At 35.4% G+C, this 27,210-nt stretch overlaps 1 protein-coding gene across 2 annotated transcripts in view; it reads right to left on the reverse strand.

Annotated features, from left to right (window-relative positions):
- LOC126818820 (deubiquitinase MYSM1) overlaps positions 1-27,210 on the reverse strand; it is a 168,961-nt gene that overhangs the window by 113,501 nt on the left and 28,250 nt on the right. The window contains exons 2-5 of one of the 2 annotated variants that reach the window (XM_050546419.2): positions 22,673-22,766; positions 10,493-10,557; positions 9,523-9,706; positions 1,160-2,096 (exon numbers count right to left, since the gene is read on the reverse strand). In XM_050546419.2, the coding sequence (XP_050402376.1) occupies positions 1,160-2,096; positions 9,523-9,706; positions 10,493-10,557; positions 22,673-22,766 (1,280 nt within the window). The remainder of the gene's footprint in view (positions 1-1,159; positions 2,097-9,522; positions 9,707-10,492; positions 10,558-22,672; positions 22,767-27,210) is intronic. The other variant, XM_050546420.2, reaches the window with a different exon arrangement.

Genomic DNA, 27,210 nt, shown 5'->3' on the forward strand with positions numbered 1-27,210 from the left:
ATCGCTGAAAATAAATAGACTTCTTCGTCTCATGACCTTAAACACTGTGTATAAATTCAAAGTCAATCGGATATTAACTTTAGCCTCTAGAGCGTCCACAAGATTAGTCAAAGTGATCAAGGGCCATAACTCTGGCAGTAATTATCAGAAATCGCTGAAAATCAGTAGGCTTCTTCATCTCATGACCTTAAACACTGTGTTTAAACAAGGACCAACGGACGGGGGCGATGACAATATACGACCACATTTCAATATCGGCGTATAAAGATGATTTTTCGTCTAATCAAGGGTCATAATTTAAGAAGTTACGATCCGATATGTGCAAATATGGAAAGGAACCAAGACCTTTGGGTTATAAACAAGCATTTCAAGTTTCATCAAAATTAGATGAAAATTGAAACCTCTAGAGTGTCCACAAGCTAAAAACGTCACTTTTTGTACAATCAGGTGCCCTAATACATTTAGTTTCGATCCGATACATGCCAATATTGAAAGGAACTAAGATCTTTTGGAGATAAACCTATATTTAAAGTTTCATCAAAATCGGATAGGAATTGTGACCTGTAGAGTGTCCAAAAACAAATTGCTGACAGATGGATGTCCGGACGGACAGGGGCGACGACAATATACGTCCACATGAAAATGTGGGCGTATCAAAATGCAATAGGAATATTTCAATATAATGATTAAACATGACAAGGGGGGGGGGGGGGTCTTCGGGGCTCTTTCTCATGTGATGCAAAATCAATAGAAATCTCTCTCTAACCCCCCCGCTACACAGTCGATAGAAATCTCTCTCTAATAACCTGTGTACAGTTGATAGAAATCTCCCTCTAATAACCATTGTACAATTGATAAAAATCTCTTTCTAATAACCGAGGTACAACTGATAGAAATCTCTCTCTAATAACTGAGGTACAATTGATAGAAATCCCTCTAATAACCAATGTACAACTGGTAGTAATCTCTAATAAACCCTGTACAATTGATAGAAATCTCTTCCCTCCCCAACTCTGCATGATCATTTCACAATTTTATTAACCCATGTGTCATCCAGAGAAATTTCTCACTGCTTATAACCCCTGTGCGTAATCTCTCTCTTTAATGAAGCCAAACAGGGTTACAAAAATATACTATAACAACTGTTATCTCTACTGACCTAATGTTTTTTGTATTTTTATTTTAGATTCACTGACTTCCTCCCTTGCACTACTAAAATGTCTTTGATTTTCACTGCTACAATTACTAACTTCTTCAAATTTAATATTGCTATCTTTCAAATCAGTTTTATGAATACAAAGATCATTTTCATCCTCTTCCTCATCAATTTTCTCATCTTTATCGATATCATCATTTGTTTCATCATCTGTTATTTCAGATAAATCAACCTTTGCCGATTGTAATAACTTTTCATATACTGATGTTGGAGATGTGGATCTGTTTAATAATATATTGTTATCTTCATCATCATTTTCTATATCAATATCAACATCTTCATCATCATTATCACCATCTTTTTCAATATTTCCCAATTTTTGTACAGGCGATGTGCGTTCTGTTTGTTTATCAAAGCTATCTAAATTATTAGTGTTTAAATGAGTTGAGAAATCATCCAGTAAATCAGGATTTATATGACTTGGTATTAACTGATTTGATCTAGTTGTACTGTTGCTTATGGTATTACCTATTAGCATACTACTGAGTAAATTATTGGGTATCTCTGTTTTAAACATAATATTAGCATTCATAGAATCAATTATAGAATTTTCAGCACAAGGATTTGCTTGGTTTAGAAGGTCATTGTTAGGGGATATAAGATTGTCTAATATATCTATAGTCGTATTTTCACTGGATGATGTTGTTTTCACAGTGCTCTTTGTAAAATCTGAAACTGTTTTTGATGCACTGATAACTGCCCGAAACTTTGTTGAGAACTTTAAACCATTTGATATACCCCTATGTAATCTATTTGGAGATTTGACACATTGAACTGTTGGCAGACCAGTCTCCATTGATGCCAAAACTTCACTGATAGCAACCGTTGGAGATTCATTTTTAGCTTGTGACTGATCAGAAAATATTTCCTTATGCTTAGTCTGAAAATCAAATGTACATTTAATTAAGTATATATATTTAATTTAAAAAAAAAACAACAAGCAATTGTAGGCATTTTGAAATGCTAAGATACATATTGCTACACTTACTTCTTGGCAGCATAATATCAACAAGTGGGGTATTCCCACTTGGCTAGCAGATTAACAGTACTAATTAAGGGATTAGGAGATTAGTGAGAGCTTATAGAGTTATAGTCTGTTTTAACTATTGTATTAAACATACATCATGCAAGAGATAAACCTGGATTATTGCAGGTTTTTCTTTAGGCCTGAAATGTTTTCTAAATTATTAATTAGACATTAATTAACTTATCCAGGCCATAATTAACTCTCGATGGCATCGGATTTCTCCGATATTAAATAGATTAGAACAGTTCAGCCATATTTTGATTTAAGCTAAAAAATGGAGGAGCAAGACTTAGCTTCGAACAACCAGTACGGTGGTTGAAATTATTGCACACGTCTTGTCAAACCTTCAAAGGCTAATATCTTCGCTAGAAATAGAGTAATTCAAATGAAATTTTCAAATTATTCATTTTACATTATCTATTTTTTAACTATTATAGCAAGAATGGCTAGCTCTTTATCTAAATCTAACATAATGTATCTTTAACAGTTTTAACCCATGATCTAGTAATTCTAGTTCACTAGCTGATGTTTCATTGTTTATGATACATAGTTAAATAGCTGCAAGTTCAAATTTTATTTCATTCCAAAATGGCTAATGCACAAGTTAACATTCAATTCATTCCAAATTCCATATAATCACAGATACCATTCATTGGAAGTGTACTGTCCATGAAAGCCCTGCCACTGTAAATACTAGGAATGGTCTTTTCACCACCTACAGAAACATTCATAGTCATCCAGCTGATCCCACCAAGTTGAAATCAGATATGTTCTTATCAACTATGAAAGAAGGGGTTAAAGTGGATTCTAAACCAGTTATAATTATATGGAAGGATAGATTTCAAAATTTTAACAGTTGTGTATCAGTGCCTTCATGGATATTATCCTTCATATATAAAGGAACTTGTTAATGCCCACCAGTCAATACGAGCTCTGTGATCCCAATCTCAACATTATGTTACAGTACCAAAGTGGAAACTGAAAAAATTTGGTTTTAAGTCATTTGAAGTTTCAGCAACTTTGAAGTGGAATGCCCTCCCGTTAGCTTTAAAATCTGCTCCAACATTTTCAATATTTAAATCTAAATTAAAGACATTCCTGTTTTCTAAATAAGTAACTTAGAATTGGCTCTGTGTGCGCTTTGAGCAGATTTTATTGCTTGGAGTTTAGCGCTATAGAATCCTATTATTATTATATTATAAGAAGTATAAGAAATAATAGATATTTTAATTTATATATCATAATAGATTTTTAAAATCATTTTTAACTCATACCATGGTATCGTTATTGTAGAATCAATAATTTAATTATTTATTGGATGTGATATGTAAATTTGAATAAATTCTATAATATTGTTCATCTCATTGTAGAGTTACGGGTTTCAGAAGTAGATGACTACATCAAGGCCGTTCCAACCTTTTACAATACACATTCAAGGCTATATCCAGGGTTCATACACTAAAATATGAAAGGAATTCCATGACTTTTCCATGACTTTCCAGGACCAAAATTAGAGCATTGCATGCACTAAAGTTTTTCATGAGAAGTCTACCAATGCTCTATGTAGTATTTTTACTGAATTAAATCTCCATGTATAATTAGGTTTATCTACATCTCTATGCAATGAAATCAACTTCTTGCAAATTATGAAGGTAAAACAAGCCATCAGTGAGGCTGATGTCCCCTGCTGAAAACCCAAAATAAACAGATAACACATATCAATTAATTGCACATTTACCTTTTTCAAAAGTATTGAGTAATCAAACTGATTATCTATTCTTAGTCTAAGCATAAAATGTTCATGATCAAACTCAGTCAGGTTTTGAAGTGAAACTATACACTAAGTATCATCACTCTCCATCAGTTAGAATGAAAGTTATCCTGTCCCAAAGCATCGACCAATGAAATTGCTTAGCTCTACTTAGCTTAGTCAAGACATTTGCCTAATGAATCTATACCTCAATGAAAAGCACAGTTGTTATGTTCCCCAAAGTCTTGACCAATCAAATTGCTTATCTTTGCATTAGTGGAAAATGTGCATGATGAACTCTGTTAAGGCATTCACCTTATAGACACCTACACCAATTTTGAACATTCTACCTCAATTAGAAGGAGAGTAAATGTGTTCCAAAGTCTCGACCAATCAGATTGAAGTCTCTACTATGCTAGAGCAGAAAATGCTCAGGATCAAAGTTTGTTATGGTATTAATGTAATGAAACTATACACAGAGTTTCATCACTCTCACTTAATTAAAACTTAAGTTATCGTGTCCTAAAGCATCTACCAATCAAATTGCTTATCTCTGCTTACCCTTAGCAGAAAACGCTCATCTTCAAACTCCCATCATGGCATTCACCTAATAAACACCTACACCAAGTTTGAACATTCTAGCTCAATTAGAAAGAAAGTTATTGTGTCCCAAAAAGTGTGATAATGGAACGCAATTCACATTGTTTTTATTATGACAAAGGGAGATGATGACCCGCCCTCTCTTCTCACAACAGCGATTTTATAAGTGGGTTTTAACGTGACTTTTTGATTTACAAGGACTTTTTTTATTTTTGTGTTTTTACCAATTTTCAACCCTTTAAGTGTAAATAATTTAAGTAAATCAACCTGTTCATAATATCATATTTATTGTATTGGACGTTAAATCTGTAATAAACAACAACAAACATAATAAACACCTACATAACATGATCAAACCTAGTCAATGTATAGTGTACCAAAGAACAGACCATTCAAATTGCTTATCTCTGCTTAGACCGAGCAGAAAATACTTATCATCGAACTTAGTCAAGGCATTCACCAGAGCTCACACTGACTTTCAATTTTTTTTTTCTGCCAAAATGGATGATAATTTTTATATAAAAAATGTTCATTTTTTTTTTTTTTTCCCGCCAACTGGAATATTTTATCTGACAAAAATGTGTGATAAGAAAGACAATATGTATGGTCAGTCTCAAGTAGGCCTATTAAAAAACAATTACCAATCTATACAATACAATATACAACAACTTAACCCTTAACCGGTCGAAGTCATTTTGACATTATGACGTCAAGTAGTCAGGCTAAATAAAGGCTGATGTGAAATATTTTGTATGTCTATTTCAATCGACTATTGCCGAATAATCATAAGTGATAGACTCTTGACACCAATAAACCAGCGGCTGCCAGGAAGGATACGCCCACATTTTCGAGAGATGGATAGAGAACAAGCTAAAAAGAAAGCGATTTTTCGTACAATCAGGGGCCATAATTCAGGAAGTTTCAACAAAATCGGATAAAAATTGTGACCTCTATAGGGTCCACAACCTTGATATACCATATTTTTACGCTAATTGAGAACGAACGACGGCCATTTTGTCTGTCCATTTTGGGGCGATTTTCACAAAATTCAAACTTAATTGTCCTTAGGGTGGAACGGTAATATAATAATACGTTTTTTTAAATCTGATAAAAATTATGACCTCTAATGGGTCCACAAGCTAAAAACATGATTTTTCGTACAATCAGGGGCCATAATTCAGGAAGTTACGGTCCGATATGGGCGAATATCGAAAGGAACCGAGATCTTTGGGTTATAAACTTACATTTCAAGTTTCAACAAAATCGGATAAAAATTGTGACCTCTATAGGGTCCACAACCTTGATATACCATATTTTAACGCTATTTGAGAATGAACGGCGGCCATTTTGTCTGTCAATTTTGGGCCGATTTTCACGAAATTCGAACTCGGCCATCCTTAGGGTGTAACGGTGATATAATAAAACGGTTTTTTAAATCGGATAAAAATTATGACCTCTATAGGGTCCACAAGCTAAAAATGTGATTTTTTGTACAATCAGGGGCCATAATTCAGGAAGTTACGGTCCGATATGCGCGAATATCGAAAGGAACCGAGATCTTTGGGTTATCAACTTACATTTCAAGTTTCAACAAAATCGGATAAAAATTGTGACCTCTATAGTGTCCACAAGCTAAAAACGTGATTTTTCGTACAAACAGGGGCCATAATCCATGAAGTTTCGATCCGATACATTTCAATATCGAAAGCAGCCGAGATATTTTGGAGATAAACCTATATTTCAAGTTTCGTCAAAATCGGATAAGAATTGTGACCTGTAGAGTGTCCACAAACAATTGTGGACGGACGGACAGACGGACGGACGAACGGACAGGGGCGACGGCATAATACGTCCACATGAAAATGTGGGCATATAAAAAGTTGCTGGGGATAAGTTGATCTATAATTTGCAAATCATTCTAAATCCTTTTCATCAGAAATATCGTCTTCAGAATCGAATTCATCGATATAATCGATTCGGAATAATTCATAAGTATTTCAACCACTTTGAGCGATTTTAACGTTCCGACACCGTTAAATTACGTTTTTCGTCATAAAATGTTGAACAAAGACATGTTTTTCTCAATGCCCTTGACAAAACAAGTTTCTGTCTGACACGCATGCCTGGCCATATCAATTAAAAACGAAACTAAATACTCAAATGCGGCTTATAAAAAAGGTTCTTGCTGTGGTCGACTTTAGTCGACCGTGACCACTTAGCTGTATAACGTTGTGGTGACTATAGTCGACAATGACCGGTTAAGGGTTAAAACATACACCCACAGCAGCTAAATCGTCCGAGCAGTTGACAAGGGTTGTCACATTTTTATTCTTTTGTAGGTAATTAGGGGAAGTTAATAGACAATTTCATACAGATGACATTATAATTTTCGACGTTTGGGGGTTCACAAGGTTCTAAAAACTAAAACAAGGGCCATAACTCTGGCAGTAATCTACAGAAATTGTTCAAATGCGACAGGCTTTTTCGTTTTACTAATTCAAATAATGCATATAAATTTCATACAGATCGAATGATAACTTTTGTCGTTCGAAAGTTCACAATGTTCAACAAAGTAAATCAAGGGCCATAACTCGAGACGTAATTGACGGAAATTGATGACATTCAATAGGCTTCTTCATTTCATTAATTTAAATGATGCATATGAATTTCATACAGATTAGGTGATAACTTTTGTTGTTCAAGCGTTCACAAGATTCAACAAAGTTAAACAAGGGCCATAGCTCTAGATGTAATTAACAGAAATTTGCTGAAACTCAATAGGCTTATTCGTTTTACTAATTTAAATGATACATATCAATTTCATACAGATCGGATAATAACTTTTGTCGTTGGAGCGTTCACAAGGATCAATAAAGTGAAACAGGGGCCATAACTCTAGACATAATAAACGGAAATTGCTGAAATTCAATAGGCTTCTTCGTTTCAGTAACCTAAATAATGCATATAAATTTCAGAAAGATCGGATGATAACTTTTGACCTTACAAGGTACAACAAAGTGAAACAAGGGCCATAACTCACAGCTTAATTAACGGAAATTGCTGATATTCAATAGGCTTCTTCGTTTCACTAATTTGAATGATGCATATCAATTTCAAACAAATCGAATGATAACTGTTGTCATTAGAGCGTTCACAAGATTCAACAAAGTGAAACAAGGGCCATAACTCTAGATGTAATTAACGGAAATTGCTGAAATTCAATAGGCTTCTTTGTTTTACTAATTCAAATGATGCATATAAATTTCATACAGATCGGTTGATAACTTTTGTCGTTAGAGCGTTCACAAGGTGCAACAAAGTGAAACAAGGGCCATAACTCCAGAAGAAATTAACGGAAATTGCTGAAATTCCATAGGCTTCTTCATTTCACTAATTTAAATGATGCATATCAATTTCATACAGATCGGTTGATAACGTTTGTCATTTGAGCATTCACAAGATTCAACAAAGTGAAACAAGGGCCATCACTCTAGATGTAATTAACGGAAATTGCTATAGGGTCCACAACCTTGATATAACATATTTTTATGCTATTTGAGAACGAACGGCGGCCATTTTGTCTGTCAATTTTGGGCCGATTTTCACGAAATTCGAACTCAGTCGTCCTCAGGGTGTAACGGTGATATAATAATACGTTTTTTTAAATCGGATAAAAATTATGACCTCTATAGGGTCCACAAGATAAAAACGCGATTTTTCGTACAATCAGGGGCCATAATTCAGGAAGTTACGGTCCGATATGCGCGAATATCGAAAGGAACCAAGATCTTTGGGTTATAAACTTATATTTTAAGTTTCAACAAAATCGGATAAAAATTGTGACCTCTATAGGGTCCACAAGCTAAAAACGTGATTTTTCATACAAACAGGGGCCATAATCCATGAAGTTTCGATCCGATACATGCCAATATTGAAAGCAGCCGAGATCTTTTGGAGATAAACCTATATTTCAAGTTTCGTCAAAATCGGATAAGAATTGTGACCTGTAGAGGGTCCACAAACAATTGTGGATGGACGGACGGACGGACAGGGGCAACGGCATAATACGTCCACATGAAAATGTGGGCGTATAAAAATTGAAAATCACTCTCTCATTTCAATAATATTCCCCAGTAATTACCTGCCTTTATTTATAGGATAGAAAATAAAATACATGTACTTCATAATGTCTTACCATCGTTTATCTTCTTTATAAGATAGTACTTTAAATCACTCGCCAAATGACACAGCAATCGACTTCGTGTATTATCAGGTCTAGTTTGTTATTTACACCTGTGTCAAGTCTGAAGTTTTCACGCCAAAATTAACCATTTTACTATTTTTGTAGTATGAAATGCCGTATTATAGTAATAAATAGAGTTCAACGTGTAGTATCACAGAATAATACCACTAGCGCGAAAATTTCAAAATGGAGCCTGAACAAAAGTTGTGAATGATGGATTAGCAGAAAATAAGTTAATTGGTGTTTATTAATAGCTAATAATAGGGAGCACGCTCGGATGGGTATATTTTTGGTGTGTAAGGCACATGTTGCCCAGTGAATGTTTCTTTGGGTTGGAATCTGGTGACAGATTCTTATGAAGGAAAATGATAGCAGGTTAAAATATTGTGTGATCGTGATTGACATCGGTACAGAGCTAATTAATAGGAAATAAATAAGAAGTAAACTTGAATAACACCGGCCTAGGCAATTTCTGATAATTTTCATGGCAATAAAATGTGCAGATGGGGAGAGTGATTATGGAGGACTGAGGAGAGCAATAAAATATGCACCTAGATTGGGATTTAGGTGAGCGATGGAGCGCTATAGCGTGCCTCAAACATGAATGCCTTGGTCTGGTTGTTGACTATATCTTGTGGTTTTATAAAACTATGCCTTGGTTAATACAAAAATTTAAATTTACTCACAAGGCCATTTAGGAACATTGACTTTTCTTCTAATGTCCATGCCCTTTTATTTCTATGTGACTTGACTTTAGTTGATGTAGGTTGAGATTTCTGTGGACTCGCAGTTTCTGGGATTTTAATTACTTTATTCACTTTCTCAACTATGTTTGACTGTTTACTCCATGTTTTTCCATTCAAATATTGTCTGATAAAATGTTAAAGATTTTATGGTATCAAATCAACATAAACCATGATTTACTATTTTTGCAATCAAAAGAACTCATTATTAAAAATATGTTGTTGCATTGTTAATTTACAATTATAGATGTATATATAAGTATAAATACTAATATTGTATTAAAGCTGATGGATTAATCTAATAATCAATGCTCTAAAATGTACCCAAATTAAGTATTTTGACAATATTTTGGTTGTTTTGACTTTGGTGAATTTTGGTCGTTTCGGTTTACGTCCCTTTTGACTATATCCAGAATTTATCTTCTGCAGAATACATGCAATGCTGAAATTTGTGAAATTTGTGAAATTTTTAATTCAGCATATCTTTGTAAATACTGAACAAAATGAAACCATTTTCACAATATTGTAGTAGGCAAGGGATTAACAAGTTCTCAATTGATGTTCAGAGACATTAAGATAAGTAAATACTAAAAGTTTTTTTTTTATCTCCTGTACAAGAGAGAGAGAAATGAGGTTTAACGTCCAAACGACAGAAACTAGGTCATTTTGGGACTAACATAATGGTTCAATCTTATTTCAATAATTCGCTTGCGCATAGGGGTTTTTAGCAGTGGGAGGAAACCGGAGGACCTGGAGAAAACCCAAGAGATTGGACAGACGACCCCACACCTTGTATCTTCTGTACAATTGGTTTACGTGTGTATATGGCAAAACACAATAATCTATAATTATAATGATATTGATATATGGCAAATTGTTCTTTATTGTTATATTAGGCTTTGTACAAGGATACTGTTCTTCCAATAACATCTTTTCAATAGTTGCCTTGGACTTTTCATCCATATCCAAAGTCCATCCCTGCAAATACAAATTATAAGAATTATCTTGATTTTAATTTTGATGTATTTTCTCACACTTTGTTTATTTATGAAATTACATTTACACCAAGCCATTTAATGATTTAAAAATCAACGAGAGCAATCTTCCCATCTTGGCTTTCGGACCATTCATATAATTAAAAGCCATTTAATTGTTAAATCAACGAGAGCGGTCTTCCCATCTTGGCTTTCGGGTCATTCATATAATTAAATGTTGGGTCATTCCATGTCAAGTGGACCAAATTTTGCAAAGTTGGAAACATGACACCCCCAGAAGAATTATAAAAAAATATATGTTATAGTATATGGCCTTAAGCTAACAAATCCAAATTATACCTCTCTTGGTTGAAAACGGGTACTGAAACGGATCATAAATTCAGTAATTTTTTTCAGATTCTCCGGTGCTTTAAACTCACATTTATAATAGGAGTAGACCTCTCTAACTTTGTAATCTAAGACAACTTTTTTTGTAGATATGTGCGATTCAAACAGTTCGTGCCACCAGGTGGCAAATTGTGGAACAAATGAACTATTCACATTTTTTTTTTTTTCAGGATTTCCACAGCCTCTGGCAAAGTCACTATTGTATACACAACCTTCAAAATTGACATAGTTAATGTCAGTTTGTCTTTTATTAATTTACAAAAGATTCTGAGTCGATGGGATATATACTTTTCCAAATATTCAGTCTTGAAATTCAATGCACACTGAAATCTTACAAAATATACCCATTTTCTCCTTCATTTTTGGCCATGTGGGACGGAGGTTAAAATTCTGAAAAATGTTGATAATGAAACTTCATTTACCCTACTATAACATACATTAAAGTCCATCTTGTGTATTTGAGGGCTTATATTTTTAATTGGCACTTGAAATCTGTGCGGTGATGAAGTTTTAATGGCTATCATCAAAATTGTTGACTTTTCACGTTGATTTTAAAATAACTTGTAAATGACCTACACCCCTCAAACATGTCTATTTGGAGTAAATGTTTGCGTAGATAACGAATATGCAATTATTTTGGATCTATATTGTATTGTTCTAATTTTATTTTGCCTCCCAAATGAGAAAAACATGGTTATTCTGCTTCACAAATTCAAATATTGGGCTTGCTTTGACAATCAGATTACAAGAGCTTCGCTAACTCTACTTTCATTGATCATGATATGGTACTTTTTAAAATGAAGAGATGAAATATGAAATGGCTGTAATATGACAAGAGGCAAAGAAGGCTAGGCGTTGGGTTTGTTTTGCCAAATTTACAGACAAAATATTAACAAAAAAGTGGATGTGATACTGCCCCGGGGATCAGGGCATGGATCAAAATAAATAGCTGCTGTCTTTACGGTATAAGGAATAAATATGCAAAGTTCCAAGATGATCCATTCAGAATTGCAGCCTGTAGAAGATAAATACAAAAATTGGATGTGGCTCTGCCCCTTGAGGTTGGAGATGGAACATTATAAATAGGTATCACCCTGTTATTGCAATGATTGATATGCTGAATTTGAATGAAATTTGTTAATCATTGCAACCTGTAGAGTATTTACCGATAAAAACTAACAAACCAGTGGCTGCCAGTTTTGAGCCGATTTTCACGAATTCGAACTCAGTCGTCCTTAGGGTGTAACTGTGATATAATGATACGTTTTTTACAATCGGATAAAAATTATGACCTCTATAGGGTCCACAAGCTAAAAACGCAATTTTTCGTACAATCAGGGGCCGTAATTCAGGAAATTACGGTCCGATATGCGCAAATATCGAAAGGAACCGAGATCTTTGGGTTATAAACTTACATTTCAAGTTTCAACAAAATCGGATAAAAATTGTGACTTCTATAGGGTCCACAACCTTGATATACCATATTTTTACGCTAATTGAGAACGAACGGCGGCCATTTTGTCTGTCAATTTTGGGCTGTTTTTTACGAAATTCGAATTCAGCTGTCCTTAGGGTGTAACGGTGATATAATAATACGTTTTTTTAAATCGGATAAAAATTATGACCTCTATACGGTCCACAAGCTAAAAACGCGATTTTTCGTACAATCAGGGGCCGTAATTCAGGATATGCGCGAATATCGAAAGGAACCGAGATCTTTAGGTTATAAACTTACATTTCAAGTTTCAACAAAATCGGATAAAAATTGTGACCTGTATAGGGTCCACAACCTTGATATACCATGTTTTTACACTATTTGAGAACGAAGAGAGGCCATTTTGTCCGTCAGTTTTGGGCCGATTTTAACGAAATTCGAACTCAGTCGCCCTTAGGGTATAACGGTGATTTACTAAAATGTTTTTTTTAAATCGGATAAAAATTATGATCTCTATAGGGTCCACAAGCTAAAAAGGCAATTTTTCGTACAATCAAGGGCCATAATTCAGGACGTTACAGTCCGATATGCACGAATAACGAAAGGATCCTAGATCTTTGGGTTATAAACTTAGATTTCAAGTTTCAACAAAATCGGAGAAAAATTGAGACCTCTATAGGGTCCACAACCTTGATATACCATATTTTTACGCTATTTGAGAACGTAGGGCGGCCATTTTGTCTGTCAGTTTTGGGTCGATTTTCACGAAATTTGAACTCAGCCGTCCTTAGGGTGTAACAGTGATACAATAATATGGTTTTTTGAATCGGATAAAAATTATGACCTCTATAGGGTTCACAAGCTGAAAACGTGATTTTTCGTACAATCAGGGGCCATAATTCAGGAAGTTACAGTCTAATATGCGGGAATATTGAAAGCAATCGAGATCTTTGGGTTATAAACTTACATTTCAAGTTTCATCAAAATAGGATTCAAATTGTGACCTCTATACGGTCGTCAACCTATATATACCATATTTTTACGCTATTTGAGAACGAACGGCGGCGATTTTGTCTGTCAGTTTTGGGCCGATTTTCACGAAATTCGAACTCAGCCATCCTTAGGGTGTAACGGTGATATAATGAGACAATTTTTTAAATCGGATAAAAATTATGACCTCTATAGGGTCCACAAGCTAAAAACGCAATTTTTCGTACAATCAGGGGACATAATTCAGGAAGTTACGATCCGATATGCACGAATATCGAAAGGAATCAAGTCTTTGGGTTATAAACATGCATTTCAAGTTTCATCAAAATTGGATCAAAATTGTGACCTCTAGAGTGTTCACAAGCTAAAAACGCGATTTTTCATACAATCAGGGGGCATAATCCATGAAGTTATGGTCCGATACATGCCAATATCGAAAGGAACCAAGATCTTAGGATGATAAAGCTATATTTCAAGTTTCATTGAAATTGGATAAAAATTGTGACCTGCAAAGTGTACACAAACAAATTGTGGATGGACGAAAGGACGGACAGAGGCGACGACAATGTACATCTACGTGAAAATGTGGGGGTATAAAAAGAGGGTGTGGTACCACACCCCTGGGGGTCAGGACATGCACCAAAATGTATAGTTGCTATCTTTACAGAATAAGGAATAAATATGCCAAGTTCCAAGATGATCCATTAAGAATTCCAGTCTGTAGACAAAAAACACAAAAATTGGGCGTGGCTCTGCCACTGCCCCTGGGGGTTGGATACGGACCAATATATATAGGTACAACCGTATGCCGGATCATTCCAAACTGGATCCAAATCCAGTGGCTCCGACATTGGGGGGGGTCAGGCATGCACCAAATACAATACGGATCATCCTTAGGGTATAAGGAACTTTTTCAAGACGATCGATTAAGAATTGTGGCCTGTAGGCGGCCCACAGACACACCAAAAAATGGGTGTGGCACTGCCCCTGGGGGTTGGGCATGCACCCCAAACAAATACAAGAAAAGGGAATGGATCTGCCCCTGGGGGTCGGGCATGCATCAAGAACAATAGGGACCATCCTTAGGGTATAAGGAATAAGTATGTAAAGTTTCAAGATGATCACTTAAGAATTATGGCCTGTAGGCGACCCACAGACACACAAAAAAAATGATTGTGGCACTGCCTCTGGGGGTTGGGCATGCACCCCAAACAAATACAAGAAATGGGAATGGCTCTGCCCCTGGGGGTCGGGCATGCATCAAGAACAATAGGGACCATCCTTAGGGTATAAGGAATAAGTATGTAACGTTTCAAGATGATCACTCAAGAATTGTGCCCTGTAGGCGACACACAGACACCCCCCCAACACAAACACACACACAAACACGCATGGGCGACGGCAATATACTTCTGAAAGACTTAGGCCCATCATATTTGTCATTTTAGAGCAATTTATAATGTAGAATAAGAATATGTTGTCCGCTCAAGAATTGAAGCACAGTAATGTTGTGACACTATCACTGAACACCTGAAAACTACAGGGCGTAATTCTTAATGCATCGTCTAGAAACTTTGCATACCTATTCCTTATAACCTAAGGATGTTCCCTATTGGTTTTGGTGCTTGCCGGACCCCCAGGGGCAGAAAGCCATGCTCAAAAATTATTTTGTAGCCCACAAGCCAAGAACAATAGGGATCATCCTTAGGGTGTAAGGAATAAGTATGTAAAGTTTCAAGATGATCACTTAAGAATAGTAGCCTGTAGGCCACACACACACAAGGGCGACGGAAGTATAAAAATTACTTCTGAAAGACTTAGGCCCCTCATATTTGTCATTTTAGAGCAATTTATAATGTAGAATGAGAATATGGACTCATTTTGGCTACAGGGGGTATCATTTCAATTAATTTTGTTTTCAAAAACAGCGGAAAACTTGTTTTGTCTGAGAAATTGAAGTACAGTAATGTTGTTACACTATCACTGGTACCTGAAAACTACAGGCCGCAATTCTTAATGCATCGTCTTGAAACTTTGCATACTTATTCCTTATACCTTAAAGATGTTTCCTATTGTTTTTGGTGCTTGCCCAACCTTTTTTTCTTTGCATGTCTGTGAGTTTTGCCTACAGGTCGCAATTCTTAATAGATCGTCTTGAAAACTTTTCATATACTAAGCAGGTTGGTATGTTACTCTGAATAGACGCATTGCATAAAACTTGCCAAATGTTTTTATTGTATATTTGTGACCACATCTCTAACTTTACCTGAGCAATAAGGCTCCTTCCCAAACACAGAATTGAACTCAGGAAATGTTCTCAAAGATAGGTTGCTGGGCAACAAAACAAACGCCCACAGCAGCTAAATTGTCCGGGCAGTCAACAAGTGTTGTTGCATATTTTTTTTATTTTTTTGGTAATGAAACATTCATAATACACTAAAATCTGATTAAGAGTAACAATTCATGAAGTAATTATCAGAAAACCATTAGAATTTGTTTGTTTTTTATAAAGTTCTGCCCCATTCTAACGTTTAGTATACGAAACTTTTAATATCATGGATATTCAAGTCATAAAAATTTATTGAAAATCAATATACTTGTTTGTCTCAAGATATTAAACTTTGTGTATCAATCTGAAGTCAATCGGATGATAACTTTAGCCTTTAGAGCGTCACAAAGTGATCAAGGGCCATAACTTTGGTAGTAATTATCGGAAATCGTTGAAAATCAATAAGATTCTTCGTCTCATGACCTTAAACACTGTGTATAAAATTTAAAGTCAATCGGATATTAACTTTGGATTCTAGAGCGTCCACAAGATTTTTTGAAGTGATCAAGGGCCATAACTCTGGCGGTAATTATTGAAAATCACTGAAAATGAATAGACTTCTTCGTCCCAAGACCTTAAACACTGTGTATAAATTTAAGGTCAATCGGATATTAACTTTGGCCTCTAGAGCGCCAAAAGATTTCTTGAAGTGATCAAGGGCCATAACTCTGACAGTAATTATTGTAAATCGCTGAAAATCAATAGGCTTCTTCGTCTCATGACCTTAAACACTGTGCATAAATTTACAGTCAATCGGATATTAATTTTGACCTCTAGAGCGTCCACAAGATTTTTAGAAGTGATCAAGGGCCATAACTCTGGCAGTAATTATCGAAAATCACTGAAAATGAATGGACTTCTTCGTCTCATAACCTTAAACAATATGTATAAATTTAAAGTCAATCGGATATTAACTTTAGCCTCTAGAGCATCCACAAGATTTTTCAAAGTGATCAAGGGCCATAACTCTGGCAGTAATTATCAGAAATCGCTGAAAATGAATAGGCTTCTTTGTCTCATGACCTTAAACACTGTGTATAAATTTAAAGTCAATCGAATATTAACTTTGGATTCTAGAGCGTCCAGAAGATTTTTTGAAGTGATCAAGGGCCATAACTCTGGCGGTAATTATAGAAAATCACTGAAAATGAATAGACTTCTTCGACTCATGATCTTAAACACTGTTTATAAATTTAAAGTCAATCGGATATTAACTTTAGCCTCTAGAGCGTCCACAAGATTTTTCAAAGTGATCAAGGGCCCTAACTCTGGCAGTAATTATCTGAAATCACTGAAAATCAAAAGGGTTCTTCGTCTCATGACCTTAAACACTGTGTATAAAATTTAAAGTCAATCGGATATTAACTTTGGATTCTAGAGCGTCCACAAGATTTTTTGAAGTGATCAAGGGCCATAACTCTGGCGGTAATTATTGAAAATCACTGAAAATGAATAGACTTCTTCGTCCCAAGACCTTAAACACTGTGTATAAATTTAAGGTCAATCGGATATTAACTTTGGCCTCTAGAGCGCCAAAAGATTTCTTGAAGTGATCAAGGGCCATAACTCTGACAGTAATTATTGTAAATCGCTGAAAATCAATAGGCTTCTTCGTCTCATGACCTTAAACACTGTGCATAAATTTACAGTCAATCGGATATTAATTTTGACCTCTAGAGCGTCCACAAGATTTTTAGAAGTGATCAAGGGCCATAACTCTGGCAGTAATTATCGAAAATCACTGAAAATGAATGGACTTCTTCGTCTCATAACCTTAAACAATATGTATAAATTTAAAGTCAATCGGATATTAACTTTAGCCTCTAGAGCATCCACAAGATTTTTCAAAGTGATCAAGGGCCATAACTCTGGCAGTAATTATCAGAAATCGCTGAAAATGAATAGGCTTCTTTGTCTCATGACCTTAAACACTGTGTATAAATTTAAAGTCAATCGAATATTAACTTTGGATTCTAGAGCGTCCAGAAGATTTTTTGAAGTGATCAAGGGCCATAACTCTGGCGGTAATTATAGAAAATCACTGAAAATGAATAGACTTCTTCGACTCATGATCTTAAACACTGTTTATAAATTTAAAGTCAATCGGATATTAACTTTAGCCTCTAGAGCGTCCACAAGATTTTTTTAAGTGATCAAGCGCCATAACTCTGGCAGTAATTATCAAAAATCACTGAAAATGAATAGGCTTCTTCGTCTCATGACCTTAAACACTGTGTATAAAATTTAAAGTCAATCGGATATTAACTTTGGATTCTAGAGCGTCCACAAGATTTTTTGAAGTGATCAAGGGCCATAACTCTGGCGGTAATTATTGAAAATCACTGAAAATGAATAGACTTCTTCGTCCCAAGACCTTAAACACTGTTTATAAATTTAAAGTCAATCAGATATGAACTTTAGCCTCTAGAGCGTCCACAAGATTTTTTCAAGTGATCAAGCGCCATAACTCTGGCAGTAATTATCAGAAATCGCTGAAAATGAATAGGCTTCATCGTCTCATGACCTTAAACACTGTGTATAAATTTAAAGTCAATCGGATATTAACTTTGGATTCTAGAGCGTCCACAAGATTTTTTGAAGTGATCAAGGGTCATAAATCTGGCAGTAATTATCGGAAATTGCTGAAAATCAATAGGATTCTTCGTCTCATGACATTAAGCAATGTGTATAAATTTAAAGTCAATCGGATATTAACTTTGACCTCTAGAGCGTCCATAAGATTTTTTGAAGTGATCAAGGGCCATAACTCTGGCAGTAATTATTGGAAATCGCTGAAAATCAATAGGCTTCTTCCTCTCATGACCTTAAACACTGTGTATAAATTTAAAGTCAGTCGGATATTAACTTTAGGCTGTAGAGCGTCAACAAGCAATTGTGGACGCCGGACCGCCGACAATATACGACCGCAGACCGCATTTCAATATGAGCGTATAAAAAACGAGGAAGTGCCACCATCTTGAAACGTGAAAAATCCATAAGGCTTTTGCAATATTTTACTTACAGACATGGGAGTTACATTTTCTGAATCCTTGAAGGAATGCCTAAAAATCTATCAGATCAGAAATTTGAGTTCGGTCAACTAACGGTCACCATTTTGAACTGAATAGGAGAAAAAGTGAACTAAAGAGAGAGAGAGAAATGGGGTTTAACGTCCACTCAACACAAACTAGGTCATTTCGAGACTAACATATGGTTTAATTTTATTTCAATAATTCGCTTGCGCGTATGGGTCTTTAGCAGTGGGAGGAAACCGGAGGACCCGGAGAAAACCCCGAGGTTGGACAGGCGACCCTACTTTTTGTCACGTTCAATGACAGGCCGTATAATACAGCACGCACGTGCTAACCATCCGGCCATCCAACCCCCCAAGTGAACTAGAGCGTCCACAAGATTTTTTGAAGTGATCAAGGGCCATAACTCTGGCAGTAATTATCGGAAATCGTTGAAAATCAATAGGATTCTTTGTCTCATGACCTTAAACACTGTGTATAAATTTAAAGTCATTGGATATTAACTTTAGCCTCTAGAGCAACCACAAGCAATTGTGGGCGTCGGACGGACGGACGGACGGACGGACGGGGGCGACGACAATATACGACCACATTTCAATGTGGGCGTATAAAAATCCACGATAACTGACATGAAAATGAAAACAATTGGCCGTAGTTTGGAGAATACGTCTCCTATTTCCAAAATGAATACATTTCTCAATGTGGTATTTGGAAATGTCATAATTTTGAATTTTGCCTTTGACGTTTTTCGTGCTGACAAAGTTGTTTATGAGTGAAAAATCACATTAACTTCTAGAGTTTTTGACCGATTTTAATGATTATTTTTTCTTGTTCAGATTCTTTATATGACCCATGACATGTGACAGGAAGTGGCTGTGAATGTGAAAGCTTTCATATCTGCCTCGCAGATCTAGTTGAGATTTGTTTCTGTGCTTCACGATGAGATAATAACACTGGTAAGTCAGTTTTACAACATTGCTATATTTGTCTTTTATCACATGAATTAAAAATGAACTACTTTTTTGTATTTTCAAAGAACAGTTCATTTTTTTTATTAAAAAAATAACCTCTTTTTTATTCAAAATGAATTATTATCCCGCGCCGAACGAAGTTAGGGAGAGATATTGAAATGGGGTCCGTCCGTCCGATTTCGTTTCAGGAGCATATCTCATAAACCGTTCAAGATATCTTTCTGAAACTTTGCACACATATCAACCTATTACAGTAGTTGTGCCTTTTGCTATTTAGGAATTTCTGGGATTTATATTTGTTGTGTTTCCATGGAAACAAAAATGACTTAGTTTTTGGTGTACAATTTTGTTTCCAGAGCATATCTCATAAACCGTTCAAGATATCTTTCTGAAACTTTGCACACACATCAACCTATTACAGTAGTTGTGCCTTTTGCTATTTAGGAATTTCTGGAATTAATATTTTTTGTGTTTCCATGGAAACACATTTGACTTAGTTTTTAGTGTATAATTTTGTTTCCGGAGCATATCTCATAAACCATTCAAGATATCTTTTTGAAACTTTGTACAGACATCTACTCATTACATAAGTTGTGTCTTTTGCCATTTAGGAATTTCTGGAATTGATATTTTGTGTGTTTCCATGGAAACAAATTTGACTTAGTTTTTGGAGTACAATTTTGTTTCCGGAGCATATCTCATAAATCGTTCAAGATATGTTCTTCGCACTTATTTTGAATTTCTCAGATTTGATAATTTTTTGTGTTTCCATGGAAACACATTTGGCTGTTCAAGATACCTTTAAAATAATTTTACTCATTATTTTATTTTCTGAAATCCAGCCTTCTGTCCTGATTTTGTTTCTGGAGCATATTTTATAATGTGTTCAAGAAATCTTTTTGAAACTTTGTACAAACATTAACCTATTATAGTATTTTATTTTCTGATGTATAAGTTTATTGTTTAACATACAGCAGCTGATTGAGGTAGGCAAAGGTTGTTGTGCAAACCTTACAGGGAGTAGCGACCCTGCCTTGTCGAGCTACTGTGATCAGAGTATGAATTTCTGTGAATTGATATTCCATACGTTGGAATATGAGATTTGTCTAAAGCTCCAGTTCCCTCCACTTGCAAAATATCTCTATTTTCTATGTAGTCATGTCTAATTTTTGAAATCAGAGCTTAATGTCATAAATTATCTCAAATCTTCTAGTAAATAGCAATCAGTCATTAATTTTCAGAAATAGAGAGCAATATCTACTAAACAGGGCCACAATATTAGGACCAGTGACACTGTTTGTGAAATCTGATACATTTTTATATTGATTACCAATAGCATAAACAAGTTACTTTTCCTTATTTCTTCCAAACAAGTGCAAGGGCGCGGGATGTTGATGACTAGTCATCTTGTTTTTATTTCATTCACCTTGATGACAACACTGGGTCAATATAAAGGACTTTGCAATGGTTGAATTGCTATCAAAAAATGATGTATCACTACGCCGTTATGTATCGGTAATCAGGTTCAGTAAAAATGAAGTCTATAGCAAAGAATTCTATTTATTTTTTTGTGCATGTAAGAAAGGATTCGGTGATAAACAAATTCTCCTACTCGTCTTTTTTGATATCAAATAAGACTTGTAGGAGATTCTCTATTTAATTATAACCATAATGCTTTGCACGTAGTGTCTGGGTCAATCAGCAAACGAGTTGTGTAGACAGCACAGCAACAAGCGGAGTTCGTTTACATTTTTTAGGGGTTTTAAAACTCGATTGTATCTGTTCAAGATAGGTTGCCAGGCAACGAAACATACGCCCACAGCAGCTAAATCGTCCGAGCGGTCGACAAGGGTTGTCGCATATTTATTCCTTTGTAGGTAATTGGGGGCCTTTACAAGACAATTCCATACAGATCAGATTATAATTTTTGCCGTTTGAGGGTTCACAAGGTTCTACAAACTGAAACAAGGGTCTCAACTCTGGAAGTAATTTACAGAAATTGTTGAAATTTGACAGGCTTTTTCGTTTTACTAATTTAAATAATGCATATAAATGTCATACTGATCAGATGATCACTTTTGTCATTCAAATGTTCACAAGTTCACAACCGCCATAAATCTAGCAATTATTGACGGAAATTGCTGAAATTCAATAGACCTCTCTCTGTTTCACAAATTTAAATGATGCATATAAATTTCATACATATCAGATGATAACTTCCATCAATCGAGCATTAACAAGGTTGAACAAAATGAAACAAGGGTCATCACTCTAGAAGTAATAAACGGAAATTGCTGAAATTCAATAGGCTTCTTCGTTTCACTAATTTAAATGATGCATATCAATTTCATACAGATCGGTTGATAACGTTTGTCATTTGAGCGTTCACAAGGTTGAACAAAGTGAAACAAGGGCCATCACTCTAGAAGTAATCAACGGAAATTGCGGAAATTCAATAGGATTCTTTTCTTTACTAAATTAAATGATGCATGCAAATTTCATACAGATCAGCAGATAACTTTTGATGTTAGATAGAGCATTCACAAGGTTCAATAAAGTGAAACAAGGGCCATAACTCTAGACGTAATAAACGGAAATTGCTGGAATTCAATAGGCTACTTCGTTCCCTAATTTAAATATTGCATATACATTTCACAAAGATCAGATGTTAACTTTTGGCATTAGAGCTTTCACAAGGTTCAACTAAGTGAAACAAGGGCCATAATAGACGTAATAAACAGAAATTATTGAAATTAAATAGGCTTCTTCATCTCACTAATGCAAACAACATATATCAATTTTAAAACAACTAAATGATAACTTTTGGCGTTAGAGAGCATTCATAAGAAATTGTGGACGACGAACGGATGGACGGACGGACGGGCGGTGGACAGACTGATTGGGGCGATGGCAATATACGTCCACATTTCTATGTGGGCGTATAAAAAACTAACCTGTTCCAACATCCATGGAGGATTTGTATATTCTGGTAACAGATTAGCACTCTTTGAGGGTAATTCATTAACATCATAGAACCCATCTTCAACTCTGAATAAAACATACAAAACTAAAACAATGTTCAACAGACACAGTATTTTTTATTGGTGAAGATAAACAATTGAGGAGGCAATTATTGTCATTTGCTTAGTGAATATAATAGGCAAGTTTTTAATAAACATAATTAATTAGTTTGTTCATACAAGACAAAATCGGTTTATAAGATAAGATGTTTATTGCATCAAAACGTCCATTATGGACAGCATGCATACATATACACTTAGACATAGTCATTTACATTTAATAATACATATTACATAGACAACACAATACATTCCAACAAACAGTATACTATATGTATATCTAAGGGGTTTCAGTTACATGTAGTTGCCACCAAATTTGATTTATGACGGCTGAGACAGTAACAAAGTAGCCTAGCCTAGTAGTAATCAAGATAATGTAACTATAATGATTTAAAGTGGCTATTTTTACGGAACCATAATGAATTACTGGTAGGCTATTTTTACGGCACTTCCCATCACTCATGCGCACTGGGAAAATATCCGAGAATTTTACTCATGTAAAGTAAAATAGTCCAATCGTATGTGAGTGCTGTAGACAAAATCTTTGGGCTATTTTTATGGAAGTGGCATAGACAAAAATATTTGGGCTATTTCTAGGGGTAGGGTTAGCTACCAATTGTTTAATAGTTTTAATGGTCTTTTGGCCTTAAAAAAACAACTGGAAGCAAACCCTAACTAGTGTATGCCAATTGGCTGTCACAAATATGGTACATTTTTTTGCAAAAAGTAGGTCTTCCATTATTGCTTCTTGTTGGTTTCCTGCAAATGAAACCGGTTCCATTCAACCGAAAACAGTTAAGAGGTTAAGGTTGCTCCGCATGGAAATTTTGTAACACATAACAAGGTAAGAATATTTTTTTTCTTCAATTGAAAAGTTTGAAATTTTGTAACTTTTTTCATGGAAGATGCGGAGCAGAAAAAAACTTGTTAAATACCTTCATTTATTTCCATAAGTGGACGTAAAAGTCGTAAAAATTCAACTTTTCTGAGGTGACCAAAATTTTATTGGCCATACTGTAATGGCGAAAGGCATTTCAAATGTAGTCTCGATCATTTGGAGGAATATTCCCCGTACACTTTTAACCAGGAGGTACTGGTGACCGAGACTATATGACCAGGTAGTAATTAACACAGCCATTCACCCAATATTAGGGAGTAGACGTACACCACAACTTGGCTCCCAAGATGGATTATCTATAGTAAGTTAACAATGGTAAGCTATGACAGCGATATGAGAGAGAGAGATAGAGAGATATGGAAATTTTGTAACACATAACAAGGTAAGAATATTTTTTTTCTTCAATTGAAAAGTTTGAAATTTTGTAACTTTTTTCATGGAAGATGCGGAGCAGAAAAAACTTGTTAAATACCTTCATTTATTTCCATAAGTGGACGTAAAAGTCGTAAAAATTCAACTTTTCTGAGGTGACCAAAATTTTATTGGCCATACTGTAATGGCGAAAGGCATTTCAAATGTAGTCTCGATCATTTGGAGGAATATTCCCCGTACACTTTTCACCAGGAGGTACTGGTGACCGAGACTATATGACCAGGTAGTAATTAACACAGCCATTCAACCAATATTAGGGAGCAGACGTACACCACAACTTGGCTCCCAAGATGGATTATCTATAGTAAGTTAACAATGGTAAGCTATGACAGCGATATGAGAGAGAGAGAGAGAGAGATATGGAAATTTTGTAACACATAACAAGGTAAGAATATTTTTTTTCTTCAATTGAAAAGTTTGAAATTTTGTAACTTTTTTCATGGAAGATGCGAAGCAGAAAAAAACTTGTTAAATACCTTCATTTATTTCCATAAGTGGACGTAAAAGTCGTAAAAATTCAACTTTTCTGAGGTGACCAAAATTTTATTGGCCATACTGTAATGGCGAAAGGCATTTCAAATGTAGTCTCGATCATTTGGAGGAATATTCCCCGTACACTTTTCACCAGGAGGTACTGGTGACCGAGACTATATGACCAGGTAGTAATTAACACAGCCATTCACCCAATATTAGGGAGCAGACGTACACCACAACTTGGCTCCCAAGATGGATTATCTATAGTAAGTTAACAATGGTAAGCTATGACAGCGATATGAGAGAGAGAGAGAGAGAGAGAGAGAGAGAGAGATGGGGTTTAACTCCACTAGACACAAACTAGGTCATTTCGGGACTAACATATGGTTTAGTTTTATTTAAATAATTCGCTTGCGCGTAGGGGTCTTTAGCAGTGGGAGGAAACCGGAGGACCCGGAGAAAACCCACGAGGTTGGACAGCCGACCCTACTCCTTGTCACGAAACCCCGCCAGTTGACTCAATGACAGACTGTATGATACAGCGCAGTGCACATGTGCTAACCATTCGACCATCCACCTCCAATTAAATACTACCCCTTAACAACTATAAAATATTAAGTTTAAACATATAAAGTAGTAATTATTGTTTATTGTTACCAAGTAACCTCTAGTATATTAGAGGAAAGATAGTAGATCACAGGCAGTTGACCACAGGCAGGCAGCAGGACATACTGAAGGGCAGGTCTCTGATAAGTTATTTCTTAGATGCAGTTCCTTATTAAGTTACCTAGCCCTGTGGGTCAGTAATGTATATATATTCTTATTGTTTAAGTATTGTTTCAGAACATAAGATTATACCAAGAAGAAGTGAGTTATTGAATTATGTTCACTCTTACACCCCCAACTAGATTGAACATATAACCCATTGTCGAAGGTTGGACTATAAGCAGGTCCATAAACCCCGGATGATATATGGGGAGTGCCAATTGATCAACGGAATCGCACAAGCCAAGCGAGTGTTCTTCTTTGTGTCTACACCCTAGAAAAGAAAGCTGATATTTTACTGATTTTTCTTCTTTTCGAATGATGGAGAGTTGTAACAACCATGCTACATATTTACAAAAATTCTCAGGTTATGGACAAAAGGATAATATACTATGGCTTGAAAGTTATAGTGTTCTTTAAAACTGGGAAGAGGACAAATAAAGATAGGTTGCCAGGCAATGAAACATATGCCCACAGCAGCTAAATCGTCCGGGCAGTCAACAAGTGTTGGCGCATATTTTTACTTCTTTCGGTAATGAAACATTTATTATACACTCATGAAGTAATTATCAGAAAACCATTAGAATTTGTTTGGTTTTTAATATCATGGATTTAGCTGTTCAAGTCATAAAAATTCATTGAAAATCAATATACTTGTTCGTCTCAAGCTCTTAAACTCTGTGTATCAATCTGAAGTCAATTGGATGATAACTTTAGCCTCTAGAGCGTCATAAGATTTTTCAAAGTGATCAAGGGCCATAACTGTTACAGTAATTATCGAAAATCACTGAAAATGAATAGACTTCTTTGTCTCATGACCTTAAACACTGTGTATCAATTTAAAGTCAACCGGATATTGACTTTGGCCTCTAGAGCGTCCACAAGATTTTTTGAAGTGATCAAGGGCCATAACTCTGGCAGTAATTATCGAAAATCGCTGAAAATGAATAGACTTCTTTGTCTCATGACCTTAAACACTATGTATAAATTTAAAGTCAATCGGATATTAACTTTAGCCTCTAGAGCATCCACAAGATTTTTCAAAGTGATCAAGGGCCATTACTCTGGCAGTAATTATCTGAAATCGTTGAAAATCAATAGGCTTTATCGTCTCATGACCTTAAACACTGTGTATAAATTTAAAGTCAATCGGATATTAACTTTGACCTGTAGAGCGTCCACAAGATTTTTTTAAGTGATCAAGGGCCATAACTCGGGCAGTAATTATTGGAAATTGCTGAAAATCAATAGGCTTCTTCGTATCATGACTTTAAACACTGTGTATAAATTTAAAGTCAATCGGATATTAACTTTAGCCTCTAGAGCATCCACAAGATTTTTCAAAGTGATCAAGGGCCATAACTCTGGCAGTAATTATCTGAAATCATTGAAACTCTACAGGCTTCATCGTCTCATGACCTTAAACACTGTGTATAAATTTAAAGTCAATCGGATATTAACTTTGACCTGTAGAGCGTCCACTAGATTTTTTTATGTGATCAAGGGCCATAACTCGGGCAGTAATTATTGGAAATCGCTGAAAATCAATAGGCTTCCTCGCTTCATGACCTTAAACACTGTTTATAAATTTAAAGTCAATCAGATATTAACTTTGGCCTGTAGAGCGTTCACAAGATTTTTTGAAGTGATCAAGGGCCATAACTCTGGCAGTAATTATCGGAAATCGCTGAAAATCAATAGGCTTCTTCGCTTCATGACCTTAAACACTGTGTATAAATTTAAAGTCAATCGGATTTTAACTTTAGCCTCTAGAGCGTCCACAAGATTTTTTGAAGTGATCAAGGGCCATAACTCTGGCAGTAATTATCGGAAATCGCTGAAA

The sequence above is a fragment of the Patella vulgata genome, chromosome 4, assembly GCF_932274485.2.
Source record: "Patella vulgata chromosome 4, xgPatVulg1.2, whole genome shotgun sequence".
In the NCBI taxonomy this organism is placed as follows: domain Eukaryota; kingdom Metazoa; phylum Mollusca; class Gastropoda; family Patellidae; genus Patella; species Patella vulgata.